Source organism: Grammomys surdaster, unplaced genomic scaffold (assembly GCF_004785775.1).
Source record: "Grammomys surdaster isolate TR1022 unplaced genomic scaffold, NIH_TR_1.0 693, whole genome shotgun sequence".
Lineage (NCBI taxonomy): Eukaryota > Metazoa > Chordata > Mammalia > Rodentia > Muridae > Grammomys > Grammomys surdaster.
In genome coordinates this window covers 163,415-181,486 of record NW_021605112.1, presented here as the reverse complement: position 1 = coordinate 181,486, position 18,072 = coordinate 163,415, and the positions used below count along the sequence as shown (strand labels likewise).

The 18,072-nt window shown below is 38.6% G+C and overlaps 1 protein-coding gene across 1 annotated transcript; it reads right to left on the bottom strand.

Annotated features, from left to right (window-relative positions):
• Positions 1-11,506: 11,506 nt before the first annotated feature.
• LOC114633547 (putative olfactory receptor 56B2) lies at positions 11,507-12,466 on the bottom strand. Its single transcript, XM_028782113.1, has one exon. The coding sequence runs from the start codon at positions 12,464-12,466 to the stop codon at positions 11,507-11,509; it is 960 nt and encodes a 319-aa protein (XP_028637946.1).
• Between the last annotated feature and the right edge of the window lie 5,606 nt (positions 12,467-18,072).

The following is an 18,072-nucleotide window of genomic DNA, read 5'->3' as shown; positions in this document are numbered from 1 at the left end:
CATTAAAATATTTACTCTAATATTATAGTATTTATACAGAGTTAATATTAAAAAGTGAGTTCATCATCATAGTAAATATACTTGTGTAGCTAAGAAATACAATCAACAGTTGTCATGTTGCTTGCTTACCATTTTCTTTTTCTCCCCATAAAGTAGCAGAACAAGAATATTAGCAGCTAATAGTATAAATCAATTTTATTTTTTAAACCTAATTTTTAGTTACAGAAATGCAGAGATATAAAAAATAAAACAGTGTAATAGATCTTATTCTTGCCTATAAAATTGTCAGAAGACTGGCAGGAGAGATGGTTCAACTCCTACAGAGAAACACTGAGTGGGTTTCTGGCACATTCATGGTGGTTCACAACCACCTATAACACCAGTTTTAGAGAATCCAGTCACACATATATACACAGATACATATGCAGGCATAACACTCATAGGTACAAAATAAAATGTACAGCTAACCCTCACTTGGTCCTTTTGGCTGGGGCAGACATCATGATCAAGTAGGCTTTATCCCAGGAACGCAGGGATGGTTCAATATTCAGAAATCCATCATTGTAATCCACTATATAAGCAAATTCAAAGAAAAAAAACCTACATGATCATCTCACTAGATGCTGAGAAAGCATTTGACAAAATCCAACAGCCCTTCATAGTAAAAGTCTTGAAAAGATCAGAAATTCAAGGCCCATACTTAAACTAGTAAAAGCAATATAAATCAAGCCAGTAGCCAACATCAAATTAAATGGAGAGAAACTTGAAGCAATCCCACTAAAATTAGGGACTAAACAAGGCTGCCCGCTCTCTCCCTAACTATTCAAAATAGTACTGGAAATCCTAGCCAGAGCATTTAGACAAAAAAGGAAGTCAAAGGGATACAAATAGAAAAGGAGGAAGTCAAAATATTACTGTTTGCAGATGATATGATAGTATACTTAAGTGTCCCCAAAACCTCCACCAGAGAACCCCTAAACCTGATTAACAACTTCGGCAAAGTGGCTGGTTATAAAATCAACTCAAACAAATCAGTAGTCTTCCTTTACATGAAAGATAAACAGGCTGAGAAAGAAATTAGGGAAATGACACCATTCACAATAGTCACAAATAATATAAAATACCTTGGTATGACAAGAACTTTAAGTCTCTGAAGAAAGAAATCAAAGAAGATCTCAGAAGATGGAAAGATTTCCCATTCTCATGAATTGGCAGAGTTATTATAGTAAAAATGGTTATCTTGCTAAAAACAATCTATAGATTCAATGCAATCCCCGTCAAAATTCCAACTCATTCTTCATAGAGATAGAAAGAGTAATTTGCAAATTCGTTTGCAATAACAAAAAACCCAGGATAGGGAGAATGGTTCTCAAGAATAAAAGAACTTCTGGGGGAGTCACCATCCCTGACCTCAAGCTCTACTACAGAGCAATAGTGATTAAAAAACAAAACAAAACAAACAAACAAACAAACAAACAAACAAAAAACCTCCCAAAACCTGCATGGTATTGGTACAGAGACAGGCAGGAAGATCAGTGGAATAGAATTGAAGACCCAGAAATGAACCCACACACCTATGGTCACTTGATCTTTGACAAAGGAGCTAAAATTGTCCAGTGGAAAAAGGAAAGCGTTTTCAACAAATGGTGCTGGTTCAACTGGAGGACAACATGTAGAAGAATGCAAATCGATCTATTCTTATCTCCTTGTACAAAGCTCAACTCCAAGTGGATCAAGGACCTCCACATAAAACCAGATACACTGAAACTAACAGAAGAGGAGGTGGGGAAGAACCTTGAATAGTTGGGCACAGGGGAAAAGTTCCTGAACAGAAAACCCATGACTTCTGCCTGGTCCTTTGGGCTGGGGCAGACACAGAGTCAGTCTGCTCCTGTCCTGTGGAGATACTGAATCCTGAGTCATCCTAGAAGAACCACTGCACTCAGAGCAGCTGGTAAGAACTCCATCTTACTCCCTAAGCCCCAGAGATACATCTGGGAGCCAGGGACATTCAGGCCATAGCAGCTACCCAAACCCTGCCCCTCCGGAATTCCACTTCCCTTCCACCCCTGCCTGGTCCTTTGGGCTGGGGCAGACACAGAGTCGGTCTGCTCCTGTCCAGTGGAGATACTGAATCCTGAGTCATCCTAGAAGAGCCACTGCACTCAGAACAGCTGACACAGAGTCGGTCTGCTCCTGTCCTGTGGAGATACTGAATCCTGAGTCATCCTAGAAGAGCCACTGCACTCAGAGCAGAAGGATTTCCAGATCCAAGAGGTGGCCTGAGTCCCAGGAGTTCTTCCACCCAGGAGATTAGGAGCATAAGACCACAGAGACATCTGGACTCTGAGGAGTTCTGCAACAAGCAAGATAACTGGAAATACAGACTCCAGTCTTACACAGTGAGGGCAGGTAACACTAGAGTTAACCAGATGGCGAAAGGCAAGCGCAAGAACGTAAGCAACAGAAACCAAAGTTTCTTGGCATCATCAGTACCCAGTTCTCCCAATATAACAAGCCCTGGACACCCCATCACACCTGAAAAGCAAGATTCAGAATTAAAATCACTTCTCATGATGATGATAGAGGATTATAAGAAGGAATTAAGTAACGTCCTTAAAGAAATACAGGAGAGTACAAGTAAACAGGTAGAAGCCCTTAAAGAGGAATCACAGAAATCCCTTAAAGAAATGCAAGAAAACACAAAGAAGGAATTAAACAAAAACATTCAGGATCTGAAACTGGAAATAGAAACAATAAAGAAAACTCAAAGGGAGACAAACAATGGAGATAGAAAACCTAAGAAAGAGATCAGGAGTCATAGACGCAAGCATCACCAACCGAATACAAGAGATAGAAGAGAGAATCTCAAATGCAGAAGATACGGTGGAAAATATTGACACAGTTGTCAAAGAAAATGCAAAATTCAAAAAACTCCTAACTCAAAACATCCAGGAAATCCAGGACACAATGAGAAGACCAAACCTAAGGATAATAGGTATAGATGAGAATGAAGAGTCCCAACTTAAAGGGACACTAAATATCTTCAACAAAATTATTGAGGAAAACTTCCCTAACCTAAAGAACAAGATGCCCATAAACATACAAGAAGCCTACAGAACACCAAATAGACTAGACTAGAAAAGAAATACCTCCCGTCACATAATAATCAAAACATCAGATGCACAAAACAAAGAAAAAATACTAAAAGCAGTAAGGGAAAAATGTCAAGTAACATATAAAGGCAGACCTATAAGAATTATACCAGACTTCTCACCGGAGAGTATAAAAGCCAGAAAAGCCTGGACAGACATCATACAGACCCTAAGAGAACACAAATGCCAGCCCAGATTACTATACTCAGCAAAACTCTCAATCACTCTAGATGGTGAAACCAAGATATTCCATGACAAAACCAAATTTGCACAGTATCTTCTCACAAACCCAACACTTCAAAGGATAATTGATGGAAAATGCCAACACAAGGAGGGAAACTACAACCTAGAAAAAGCAAGGAAGTAATCTTCCAACAACCCCAAAAGAAGATAACTATACAAACATAATTCTACCTCTAATAACAAAAATAACAAGAAGCCACAATCATTTTTCCTTAATATGTCTTAACATCAATGGTCTCAATTCCCCAATAAAAAGACGCAGACTATCAGACTGGATGCACAAACAAGACCCAGAATTTTGCTGCATGCAGGAAACACACCTCAGTGACAAAGACAGACACTACCTCAGAATAAAAGGGTGGAAAACAAATTTTCAAGCCAATGGTCTCAAGAAACCAGCTGGAGTAGCCATTCTAATATCAAATAAAATCGACTTTCATCAAAAATTAATAAAAAAAGATAAGGAAGGACACTTCATACTCATCAAAGGAAAAATCTACCAAGGTGAACTCTCAATTCTGAACATCTATGCTCCAAATGCAAGGGCACCTACATACATAAAAGAAACTTTACTAAAGCTCAAAACACACATTACATCTCACACAATAATAGTGGGGGATTTCAATACCCCACTCTCAGCAATGGACAGATCATGGAAACAGAAACTAAACCAAAACACTTTGACATTAACAGAAGTTATGATATGGATGTCTCCTCAGAGGTCTTCAAGAGTCTGACATATTCAGAGGTAGATGCTCACTACTAGCCATTGAACTGATAATGGGGTTCTCAATGGAGGAGTTAGAGTGAAGACTGAAGGAGCTGAAAGTGTTTGCGGCACCATGAGGAGAGCAACAATACCAACCAACCACAGCTCCCAGGGTCTAAACCATCAGCCTGGGAGCACTTAGGGAGGGATCCATGGCTTCAGCTGAATAGTAAGAGTGGAGGGCCCTGCTGGGCATAGGTGGAAGAAGAGAACCTTGACCTCATGAAGGCTGGTTGCCCCAGGGGGTGGGAATTTTGAGGGTGGGGAGGTGGGAGTGGGGGGGTAGATAGAGGTTACATCCACAGAGAAGAAGGAGGAGGGGTGAGGGGATAGGGGGTTCCTGGGTGGGTGGGGGATGGGGTAAGGGTACAACATATGAAATGTAAATAAAACATCCAATAAAAAAATTAAAAAAAAAGAAAACCAATGACTTATGCTGTAAGATCAAGAATTGACAAATGGGACCTCATAAAATTGCAAAGTTTCTGTAAGGCAAAGGACACTGTCAATAGGACAAAATGGCAACCAACAGATTGGGGAAAGATCTTTACCAATTCTACATCAGATAGAGGGCTAATATCCAAGATATATAAAGAACTCAAGAAATTAGATTTCAGACAATCAAATAACCCTATTAAAAATAGGGTACAGAGCTAAACAAAGATTTCTTAACTGAGGAAACTCAAATGGCTGAGAAGCACCTAAAGAAATGTTAAACATCCTTAGTCATCAGGGAAATGCAAATCAAAACAATCCTGAGTTTCCACCTAAGATCGGTCAGAGTGGCTAAGATCAACAATGCAGGTGATAATAGATGCTGGCAAGGATGTGGAGAAAGAAGAACACTCCTCCATTGTTGGTGGGAGTGCAAGATTGTGCAACCACTTTGGAAATTAATCTGGCAGTTCCTCAGAAAATTGGACATAGTATTACCTGAGGACTCAGCTATACCACTCCTGGACATGTACCTAGAAGATGCTCCAACATATAACAAGGACATATGCTTCACTGTATTCATAGTACCCTTATTTATAATAGTCAGAAGCTGGAAAGAACCCAGATGTCCTTCAACAGAGGAATGGATACAGAAAATGTGGTACATTTATACAATAGTGTCTTACCCAGCTATGAAAAACAATGAATTTGTGAAATTCTTAGGCAAATGGATGGGACTAGAAAATATCATCCTGAGGGAGGTAACCCAATCTCAAAAGAATACACATGGTATGTACTCACTGATAAGTGGACATTAGCTCAGAAGCTTGTATGTAATACCCAAGATACAACTCATAGACCACATGAAGCTCATGAAAAAGGAAGACCAAAGTGTGGGTGCTTAGGTCCTTTTTAGAAGGAGTAACAAAATACTTAAGGGAGCAAATATGGAGACAAAGTGTGGGACAGAAACTGTTGGAGGGGTCATCTGAAAACTGTTTCACCTGGGTATCCATCCCATGTGCAGTCACCAAAGGTAGATGCTGATGTGGATGCCAGGAAGTGCATGCTGACAGGAGCCTGATATAGCTGTCTCCTTAGAGGTCTGCCAGAGCCTGATATATACAGAGGTTGATGCTTACAGCTAATCATTGATCTGATCATGGGGTTCCCAATGGAGGAGTTAGAGAGAAGACTGAAGGAGCTGAAAATGTTTGTGGCTCCACGGGGAGAGCTACAGTTCCAACCAACCAGAGCTCCCAGGGTCTAAACCACCAGCCATGGAGCACATAAGGAGGGACCCATGGCTCCAGCTGTATGTGTAGGGAAGGATGGCCTTGTTGGGCATAGGTGGGAGAGGAGGTCCTTGGTCCTGTGAAGGCTGGATGTCCCAGTGTGGAAGAATTCGAGGGCAGGGAGGTGGGAGTGGGTGGGTGGTGTGTGGAGGTAGAGCCTCATAGAAGCAGGAGAAGGAGAGATGGAATAGGGGGTTCCTGGGTGGGTGGGGAAAAGGGGAAAGGGGATAACATCTGAGATATAAATAAAATATCCAATAAAAAATATACATCTAAAAATTAAATGTCACAAAGAAAGAAATACTTTTGCCTTTTTCCCAGAATATAAACAGATAGATTTTCCTGAACAGAGAGGTTTTCATAAAACAGTAGCAAGTAGGAAAACTGGAGGGAACTCCTAAGCTAGGAAGTGGAATTCTAAATCAGTGAGGCAATGTGGTATATTCTGAAATGATTGTTTCTTAAGATGTAAGATAAATGTCTTGTTTATTTCTATACTGTTTCCCTTATAGTTATAAATATAGGAAGTAATGTGGAGTTTGATATTATACAAATAATTTTTGTTTCTTCAATGTAATTTAAAATTTCTCAAATAGAAGGCAAGATAACAAATAAGAAAGTGCTAAGTACAAAATAATTTACACTTTTTTAAAACAAAAATATAAAATGCTTTCAATATTGAATAACTTTACTTTTCCAAGAGAAAAGGTCATTCATTATTCCACTACCAAGAAGGTCTATTGATAAGATAGGTTTAAATGTACATATCATTTTTTATAAAAGACAACTTTGCAAGGATTTATTTTTTAACCTTACACCAGGCCATGTAGAAAATCAGTTTGTGTTCTTACTTCTCCTGAAACTTGAAAAAGTCTTCTCTTCTCAACATGATAGTGAGAGTTCATCCAATCTGCTTAGACATCTAAATATTTGTTGTTGTTTTTAACATGGTCTACACATCTTTGGACTAGAGGTACACTAACTATATTCTCATTCTAAAGGGCAGTGAGGGCAATCAACGTCTTTAAAATAAAAAGCTCACCTCTAGCTATTTCTTCTCAGTCTGTGGTAATGCAACCTGGCTGGTGTCATTTCCAGCGCTTCTATTTGGTCAGGGGAAACATCAACATTCATATTCCCTATGAAAGGCTATACTGAATTGCTATCTTGGAATTTATTTAAAAAATTAATTAAAAGGTTGTCTTTTACTTGAATCATTGAAATAAAATCTATAGTTCTGATAATGTTCTAATCAGTTACTATACCTTCAAAGCCAATGTTCCCCCTTTTGAAATGCATCTCGCATACATCTCCTCCTAACAACAAAAACATGGTGACATTTCCTGGTCTCCCTCCTCACCCTGTGAAATGGCTACTTTCTGAATATCAGAACAGTGAGCTGGTTGCAGCCAGGTGCAAGAAGACTGTCTGGGTTAAAAAACATTGAATGTTTTGATGGGGATTGCATTGAATCTGTAGATTGCTTTTGGTAAGATGTCCATTTTTACTATGTTAAATCTACCTATCTGTGAGCATCTTCTGAGGTCTTTTTTGATTTCTTTCTTCAAGGACTTGAAGTTCTTGTCATACAGATCTTTCACTTGGTTGGTTAGAGCTACACCAAGGTATTTTATATGATTTGTGATTATTGTGAAGGGTGTTGTTTTCCTAATTTCTTTCTCAGTCCCTTTATCCTTTGTATAGAGGAAGGCTCCTGACTTGTTTGAGTTAATTTTATAACCAGCCACTATGCTACTGAAGTTGTTTATCAGCTGTAGATATTCTCTGGTAGAATTTGTGTAGTCACTTATGTATACTATCATATCACCCACAAATAGTGATACCTTGACTTCTTTCCAATTTGAATCCCTTTGTCTTCTATTGTTGTCTAATTACTCTAACTATAACTTCAAGTACTATATTGAACAAATAGGAAGAGAATAGGCAGCCATGTCTTGTCCCTGATTTTAGTGGGATTGCTTCAAGTTTCTCTCAGTTTAATTCGATGTTGGCTGCTGGTTTGCTGTATATTGCTTTTATTATGTTTAGGTATGTGCCTTGAATTCCTGATCTCTCCAAGACTTAAATTTCAACTTGATTCTTCATAGAGGTAGCAATTTTCAACTTCATATGGAATAACAAAAAATCTGGGATAATGAAAACGATTCTCAACAGTAAAAGAACTTCTGGGGAAATCACCATCTCTGACCTCAAGCTTCACTACAGAGCAATAGTAATTAAAAAAAAAACTACATGTTATTGGTACAGAGACATACAGATTGATCAATGGAATAGAACTGAAGACCCAGAAATAAACTCACATACCTATGGACACTTGATATTTGACAAAGAAGCCAAAACCATACAGTTTCTGTTTTCAGAAAGCATCTTCAACAAATGGTGCTGGTCTAACTAGAGGTCTGCATGTAGAAAACAATGAGAATTGATCCATTTTTATCTTCTTGTACAAAGCTCAAGTCCAAGCAGATTAATGACCTCCACATAAAATCAGACATACTGAATATAATAGAAGAGAAAGTGGGAAATAGCCTCAAACACATTGGCATGGAGAAAATTTTCCTTAACACCAATGGTTCAGGCTCTAAGATCAACACTTGACAAATGGAACTCATGAAACTGAAAAGCTTCTGCAAGGCAGCACTGTCAATAGGACAAAACAGCATCCTATAGATGAGGAAAAGAGCTTTACCAACCCTCTATCTGATAGAGGGCTAATATCCAAAATATTTAAAGAATTCAAGAAGTTACACTACGGAAAACCTAATAACCCAATTAAAAATGTGGTACAGAGCTAAATAGAGAAGTCTCAACTGAGGAATCTCATGTGGTCGAGAAGTACACAAAGAAATGCTAAACATTCTTAGTCATCAGGGAAATGCAAATAAAAACAACCCTGAGATTCCACCTTACATAAAACAAAATGGCTGGGCTGGAGAGTTGGCTCAAAAGTTAAGAGAACCGACTGCTCTTCCAGCGATCCTGAGTTCAATTTCCAGCAACCACATTGTGGCTCACAACCATCTGTAATGAGCATCCAATGTTGTCTCTGGTGTGTCTGAATTATACACACATACATGAAATAAATAAATAAATAAATAAATAAATCTTTTTAAAAAGTCAGAATGGCTAAAATAAAAAAGTCAGGCTACAGTAGATGCTGGAGAGAAAAAGAGAAACCCTCCTCCATTGCTGGTAGAAATGCAAGCTGGTACAACCACTTTGGAAATCAATCTGGCAGTTCCTTAGAAATTGGAAATTGTTCTATCTGATGATCCAGCTATACCACTCCCGGGCATATGCTCCAAAGATGTTCCACCATATCACAAGGGCTTGTGCCCCACTATGTTCATAACAGCCTTATTCATAATAGCCAGATGTTGGAAATAACCCACATGCCCCTCAATGGAAAAATGGATATAGAAAATGTGGCACATTTACACAACAGAATACTACTCACCTATTAAAAATGAGGACATCATGAATATTGCAGGCAAATGGATGGCACTAAAAAATATCATCCTGAGTAGCATAACCCAGACCCAAAGGGACATGGTATGTACTCGCTGATAAGTGGATATTAGTCAAAAACACCAGAATACCTATGATAAAACTCACAGACCATATGAAGTTTAAGAAGAAGAAAGGCCCAAGTGTGGATTCTCCAATCCCACTTAGAAGGCAGAACAAAATAATCAAGGGAGGCAGAGGGAGGGAGGAAGGGATCTGGGCAGGAGAGGTGACAGGGAGGGGAAAAGAGGCAGGGTTAGATATGGGGGAAGATAGGAAAGAAGCCCAGAGGGACAAGAGGATGGATAGAAATATGCAGCAATGTGGGGTGGGAAATGGGAGAAAACATTATAGAGTCCCAGACACTAGCAGAGATGGCATTAGCCGAAATGCCCAATGGTAGCGAGATAGAACCTGAAGAGAACACCTCCAGCAGATAGACATGGCCTGGTTGTGGGATGAGGCCACTTACCCATCTCAATATTTTAAACCCAGAACTGTTCCTGTCTAAAGGGACAAATGCAGGGTCAACAAATGGAGCAGAAACCCAAGGAAAAGCCATCCAGAGACCACTCCACCTTGGGATCCATCCCAGGTGCAGACACCAAACTCTGACACTATTGCTGATGCCAAGATGTGTCTGGCTTCGCTGTCCTCTCTGCCAGCACCTGACTGAGACAGATGCAGATTCTTACAGCTAAACATTGGACTGAATCTGGAGACCCCAATGGAAGAGTTAGGGGAAGGGCTGAAGGATCTGAAAGGGATGGATAAGAAGATGAATAGTATCAACTAATCTAGATATCTGGGAGCTCCTAGAGACTAAGCTACCAACCAAATGGCATACATGGCCTGGTCTGTGGTCCCTGGCACATATGTAGCAGAGGACTGCCTTGTCTGGACTCAATGGAAGAGGATGTACCTAATTCTGTAGAGACTTGATGTCTCGGGGAAGGGGGAATTCGGGGAGGGGTTAGGTGGGGGGTGGGTGGATGGATGAGGAGGTGTTGTAGGGTGGATGTGGGAGAGCACCTTCTCAGAGGCAAAAAGGAGGCAGGATGGGGTGGGGGAATGTGTAGGAGGACCGAGAAGGCAACAACATTTGAAGTGTAAATAATAAAATGTTTGTAAAAAGAAAGAATATTTAAGTGACAAATAAATAAATAAACAAATAAATAAAACCTCCTTAAGTTTTAGAATGTTACTTGTTTGTATATGAGTTTGGAGCCGACTTCTTGGTATTGGTTAACCAAATGAGAAGTATTATTTTTAAATAATGATGAAAAATTACAACAATGTAAAAGAAAATCATTGGATGATGCCACTGACTTACCCTCAGGAAGGAGAACTCAACACTATATTTAGAAATTTTAGAATTATAAGTGCCTGTACGATGATCAACACACCATGCATAGGAGGAGTAAGAGTCGGGATTTAAGATCTTACTACCTCTCTGATGCTCATAAACAACCAAACAATTTTCATATTTATATAACAATCAGTACATCTGCATAGGTGAGACTGTATACAGATCGGACAGGCAAAGTTTCTGAATTAAAAGCCAAAGTGAACATCATTTCACAGCTATTCTTTCTGACAAGAGAACACAAATTTAAAGACTTTACATCAAAATGTCACAAACTCATATTCAATTAAAATTTCCCTGATCTTTTAAAAGTTTTCATGTATCCATTTGAATGAAATGTACTATTCAATGAATGTTTAGAAATGTCCAAGCTAGGTTAGTGACTTTGAGAAAAAAAATTAGATAACATGATACTTGATTTTTCAAGAAATTTATTTTTACTGAATGTAATGGCCAATGCCTTTAAATTCCAACAATCAGGAAACAGAGGAAAGTGATTCTCCCAGAGTTCAAGGCCAGCCTGGTCAATGTAGCAAGTTCTAGTCCAGCCATGACAATAAAAGTGATATTCCCTTTCAAAAATGATTATTTTAAGTGACACTCACTATAAATATTAAGACATTACACAGATTTATCTAGAATATTGCATATTAAGACTATAAGACTAGTCAGTACAATCAGACAGCATAGTTTTGAAATAGTAAAGGTGACTTTTTTAGCCTCCTTTGACATCCAGCCTAAGTACCTTGTATAAGCCTTGTTTGAGCTCTTTGTTCTTAAGAGCATACACCATGGGGTTCAGAGCAGGAGGAATAACATTGTGCAGTACGTTCAGCAGAACTGGGATGAGTGGAATTTTCATTCCTACACTGTGAGTGATGGACATGACAACGATGACAGTGTAGAAGAAAAAGATTAGGATGAGGTGAGAAGTACAAGTACTTAAGGCTTTAGATGCAGCTTCGGCAGAGTTCAGTCTCAGCACAGACCGAAGAATCAAAGCATAGGAAACCATAATCAAAGCCAGGTCACTCCCCATGAGTGTCCAAGCCAGAAAAAGCTGATTGATGCTGTTGATTTTCCTGTCGTCACAGGCAAGGCTAGTGACCCCAAGGTTAGAGCAGAGGCAGTGCTCAATTTTATTCTGAGAACAGTAATTTCTCTGAGCAGCCAACACAGGTACTGATGTGGGAGCCACACAATTTCTGAAGGCCATAAATAAAGTTGCTTTGACCACAAAAGATTCAGTAACTATAGAAGAGTATCTCAGTGGTCTGCAAATGGCCACATACCTATCTATAGCCATGCAGACAAAGATACCTGACTCCATGGCAACAAAGCAATGGATGGCGTACATCTGAGCAAAACACTCAGGGAGGCTGATGGCGTTATCATTGAACCATAAAATGGCTAAAATCTTGGGCATAATAGTAGTTGCCAGACCCATGTCCACAATAGCAAGGATGCCCAGGAAATGGTACATAGGCTGGTGTAGTGATACCTCTTGGTAAATCACAGTCACAATAAGTGTGTTGGCAATGAGAGCCAAAACATAGAGCAGAGCCAGGGGCAGGGAGAGCCAGTGCTGCCAGCTGTGGATACCAGGAAATCCCATGAGAATGAACTCAGACACCTGGAACCTAGAGCTGTTGGAATCTCTGAGGATCTGGAACATCTCTTGCTAATAATAAAATAATGCCTGCTTACTGATTATCTGAGCAACCATGTTGGAGGCAGACTTGCCCAGGATAGGCTATCGAGGGGTGAATTTCTTTTATCTTCATCTTTTCACGCCATTAGAGATACTTGTTACTTTTATGATACAGGAACTCTTGTAAGTGGCATTTTTTTTTAAATTTTTCAAATCACCCACAGTATTCCTTAGTGCAGACCATATTTTCCCTCTATCTCCTAATTCAGAAATATATTAGAAGAAATCATATTATGGTTAATGATCTTCCATGTAGTAGGTCATTGACTCTGTGCATGATGGAAATAACCTGATATTTCAGTATAATGGGTATATGTGATTTGGCTAAAGGTTGCTTTGGAGACTAAAATATAGATCCCAATGGAGATTTTTAAGTACAAATTTTTTTTTGCTACAGTCATAGACTGTAGTGTATTTTACAACAGAAATCTTTCTACTTACGTGTATGAGAAACTTTTATTGATAGTATGTATATATGGGCTTGTGATCAGTCAAATGCATTTTTATGTTATAATGGAATATAAGCTAGAGTTTAGAATGCAGATATAATAGCTAAATTTTGTTTATATTTGTTTTGGGTTTTTGTGAGTTAAATTCTGGTCCTCCTACATGCAGGGTACCCTATCACTGAGTTATATCAAAAAGTGTTAATCATTAAAATATTTGTTGTTATACATGTACATTCACAAATTAACACATGTAAGTTCATGTAAAACTAGATGCATTGTAAGAAGACAAATCACTCTTTGAGCAGGAGCTACGCCAACTCCCCCACACTCTTTGACTGTCAGTTTTCTCTTACCTCCAAGGTCTTAAATGTTTATGTCCTCATTTGACCCTGCTCAGTGTTTACAGCCCATGTTTCCCCCTCAACATGGAGTAGACTCACCTGATTTGGTTTTTCTGTCTCAGATGGATGAAACACACATATATCTAAGTATGTCTCAAAAGAAGAAAGTAAAAGATGGTGATTCTGAAGAACAAGGGAGAGCAGGTGACAAACGAGTGTCCAGATCCTGATCAGTATTTCTTCTGTAGCTTCTTCCTTGGCTAGGATTCTCATCTGACTCCCAACATTTCCAATTATGCCTGTTTATTTAGGAATAATAGAGATTTTCACTATTACCATCATCATAAACATCATTATGAAAAGCTACACAGAAATGAAATCTGAAGATTGTAGGGAATGGAATATCTTCTCCAAGGAATGAGCAATCATTTCCATGGCTGACTTAGATCTGGGTGAATGGAATCAAAGCTGCCTTTCTAAGAACCAATCAATTGAACAATCAACTGGAATCCACAGAAAGCACCTGAGGCCTCTAATAAAGCTTCTGGGCAGTGCATCTACTACCATTCACAAAGACACCCTGTGTCTGGCCAGCCTCTCACATGTCCTCTCATACCTAGTTTCTTGTCTGCAAAAAAGAAAAAAAAGAGGTGAGAATAATCTGGTCCAGATGTTCAGTGTGATGATCCCAAAACATCATAATCCTATTATATGTGTTGTACTTATATCTATGTGCATGATCCTTCATGTCTAAATCCCTTGAGATCTGAAACACTGACCCGAGCCCCCTAGTGGAAGACTGTGTTCTGTATCCCAGAGGATATAGCAGAGCTTTAGAGACAAAAGTGCTGGTGTGAAAACAGAGTAACCCTCTGGGAGGAGGATGAGCAGAAGGAGCTTTCTACCTACTGCTTCCAGAAGACACATAGGAAAATGATTTCATTTGTATTATGCACATGTCTGTTTGTGAGAATCCAAACAGTGAAAGCAATGAGAATAAATGTGTTGCTTTTAATAACAATCATGATGTTTGTATCATTTCAGCGTTTTCTTCTGTGGAAGGACTGTGAGTTACAAATTGAAATAGTAAATGTTTGAATCATTCACATACAGAGACTCACCTATAATTTACTTTGTATTATTATACATAGTGAAATAATAGCTATCACTGAGAACTCTACAGAAAGATTAAAAACTTGAAAATGATCACTAGGTAACAGTCATTCTGATTTTCATGAAGTTTATTTGTTTAATGGGATTGACAATAAACATTATCACGTTAAGAAATTCAGCCAAAGGGTAGTAACTTAGATTTGATTGGACATGCAATGTTTGAGGTAGAGATGGTTATCACAGGGAAATTAAAGAGCAATAAATGACTCTAATTTTCTATTCATTTAAATTAGTAGCAAATTAATGCCTATAGTATATATGTTTACTATTTATAAGCTTTAAAAAAAGTAAAAAATTATTTGAGAAAAGACATAATGTAAGAGTACCTAGTAAATATCTTTTAACCAGTAATTAATATAGTCTTAGAAATGTTTACAGAAAGATTAGAAGGAAGTTAATAAGTTGTTAATTTTTTTTGTCATTTTAATTATATTGTATATTAAGTATTCTTTAAAAAGAGAGTTATTGTTCCACAGAAGAAGCAGCTAGGAGTGGCAGCAGGAGGTCTGGTACTACCTGTTTGGCACTGTTGTCAATGGTAACTTCCAGGCTGGTCCTTACCAACATTGAATAGGAGAAGGGATGGTGATCTGGAGAGAGACTGAATGGGCTGCAGAGAAGTGAGCATGAACTCAGTAGAAATTCAGAACATCACGGGATGTGAGAGCCTGTGGTATAAACATGCCACCAGAGGCTGGAGGTAGAATTCTTCATGAACCCTGCAGATGACTTGCCTGATCAATTTATGAAAGCTGCCACCCAGTCACTACTCTGGTGAACAGCAACATGAAAACACGTGTGTTAATCTGGCACAATCCTGCCTATTGATGCACATATTACCAGGAAAGAAATGAAGGATCTCGTCAGTTTTGCAGAAAGTTCCATGGGCTTCTGGGAAGAAAGTACATTCCTTAGTGTTTGGGGAAAATGTTCTGTAAAAATTCTGTTCTATGCACTTGGCTTATTACGCTTTGGGCTCCACAGTTTCTCTATTTAGTTTTTGTCTGGATGACCTATATATTGGTGAGAGTACAGTATTGAAATCACCAACCATCACTGTGTTGGGCTCTTCCTGTGATTTCAGATCTAATAGTGTTTCTTTGATGAAATTAGGTGCCCCTACTTGATACATAAGCATTTACAATTGTAATATGCTCTAGGTGTTCTTTTTTCTTTAGTGAAAACGAAGTGTCCTTCTCTGTCTCTTCTGGGTAGTTTTGATTTAAAGTCTATTTTGTCAGAGAGTAGCTTCATTCACTTCGTTTTTTGTTTGTTTGTTTGTTTTGTTTTTTTGTTTGCTTGCTTTTGTTTTTATTTTGTTTTGGTTTTTGTTTTGGTTTTTGTTTTGTTCAGCATGTTTTTTTTTCACATTTCCTTAAAATATTTTTTGCCCCAAAATGGTGTTTCTGACACCATTGATGACAAGGTATGTTTTCTATAGGCAGAAAAAAATGAATCCTATTTCCTAACCTTATTAGATTTGTGTCTTTTTATTGGAAAAATTTATGCTATTCCTATTATGAGTTATTACTGAATGGTGTTCATTAATCCTTGTTATTTTGTTGTGGTGTACCAAGGGCCACTCAGCATCTAGGTAACTGAGGAAGGCACCAAAAGCTGATGACTTTTGGCAACTCAACTCTCTCTTGCTATTCTGGGACCAGAAGCTGATGGCTTCTGGCACTGTTGTTTTCTCAGGCTTCATTAACTATTGTGAGACTATATATCCCTTTTGCACTCTTGTAAATGTTTATTCGGCTCTTTGGACAGTATTCCTTTTGTTATCCTCTGTAGAAATGGCTTGTGGATATAAATTCCTTAAATCTGTAGAAGACAAAACTTTACAATAATAGTTTAAGGAAGGAGGGGTTTATTTCAAATTACAGTTCATCCAGGCAGTGAAGGCATAATGCCTGCAGTGTGAGGTGGCTGGTCACATGTCATCCACAATTAGGAAGCAAAGAGAGATGAATACTCACTCCTATGTTTCTCTTCAATGAGATTCAATATGTTCAATGGAGTGGTACCACTGACATTATGATGCGTCCTTCCACCTCAGTTAATTTTTTTCTAGATAGTCCCTCAGGGATGACTTCAGAGACTTGCCTCTTCAATAATCCTGTCAGATAATGATTAATATTAAGCACCACACTCTTTGTCTTCAAGCTCTGCTACTTGTTTTGACCTAAACTATTTTTTTAAAAAAATTTATTTTTTTGCAAATCATAATTCATTCACACTGGGATTATAAACACAGAAAGGCAGGATGTGGGGAAGGGAATGACACTGGAGTGTGGGTGTTCAGGGGGAATATAGATATCTTCAAACAGAGTATCGGCTGGGTGAAGGTTCAGGGGACAAGCCTATGACTCGATTGTCCTTATCTAAGTTGGTATTGTCTGCCAAGGCTACCTATTTACAAGGTCTATGACTACTCAGGCTTGTATATTTCCACAAAAGCTTCCTGTTTACATTAGCTTATAGCCATCTGTTTCAATGTTTTTCCACTGAGACCCAAGACTTGGTGTTAGTATACATGTATGACAGGCCTATTGCTGATTTTAGGCCTATGGTTGATTTTAGGCCTTCAGTGTGTAATCAGGGCTGCCCCTGACATCTCCTCCCTTCTCTAAGTATAGAAGAGCTGTGGGGAATCTAATCTTGCGAAGGCAGGGATAGAGGCCTGACCTCCAGTATTTGAAGGGGACCTTGTAATGGCTCCAGTCCCCCTGGCGTTGTCCAGTGAGGCATGAGGGCCATACCCATCCCAATGTCTTTTTCCTGGAGAGGAGATACTTTTGACGTCAACCCCTATGCAGTAAGGCTTGTCCCTCAGGGAACCCAGAGAGATATTTTTATCTTTTATTTATATTCCCTTACAGTGGTTAGCCTCGCAGCCTAAGCAAGGATTCAGATCGCCTGTCAGAGGGGGTTCTAGGTGGCCCCTGACCTAAACTATTTGTAAGGGTTTCCACTGAACGTTTTACTGACATTTCTGTTTATTGAATTCCCCTTCGACATACTGTACTGACTTTCTTAATTCATTCAGCTGTTTGTGTGTCCTCTCATGTAATTCAACCAAGGGTGCTTTAATCTCTGTATGATTTCTTTAAATGTATTCATTAATTATTGTTTATATTGTATTGGTTTCACATAATTCACTCTTGGAGAACATCACTGTACTGTAGTCTTGGTAGTTTATGTCTTGATTTTTCATGTTTCTTATGTTGCTGCATTGAGTCTTGTGTAGGATATAGGTTAAAATTTTAAAACATATTTATTCAATGAAAGAGCTTGCAGTATCTTTAAGTGGGATTAAGGTGTATTGGGTTTGAGGTGATTTTCATACTAGGCAAGCATTCATGGCACTAGAATTAGTCTCCTGAAAGTAGAATACTGTGTATAATAATGATCACTATCAAAATGCATGCCCACTAGGAAGATATAGTGATAATCAAATGAAAAAGTAATCACTCTTTAAACCCCAATCTATTTAGGCAATAAAGTAACATTACTAGTATAGTTTACATTTAGGTATTAGTGTGAGTATGAGTGGAAAGGAAGAAGAAGAAGAAGAAGAAGAAGAAGAAGAAGAAGAAGAAGAAGA

Coding starts and splice junctions, on each gene's coding strand:
- LOC114633547 (XM_028782113.1), bottom strand. CDS start 12,466: ATGTTCCAGATCCTCAGAGATTCCAACAGCTCTAGGTTCCAGGTGTCT.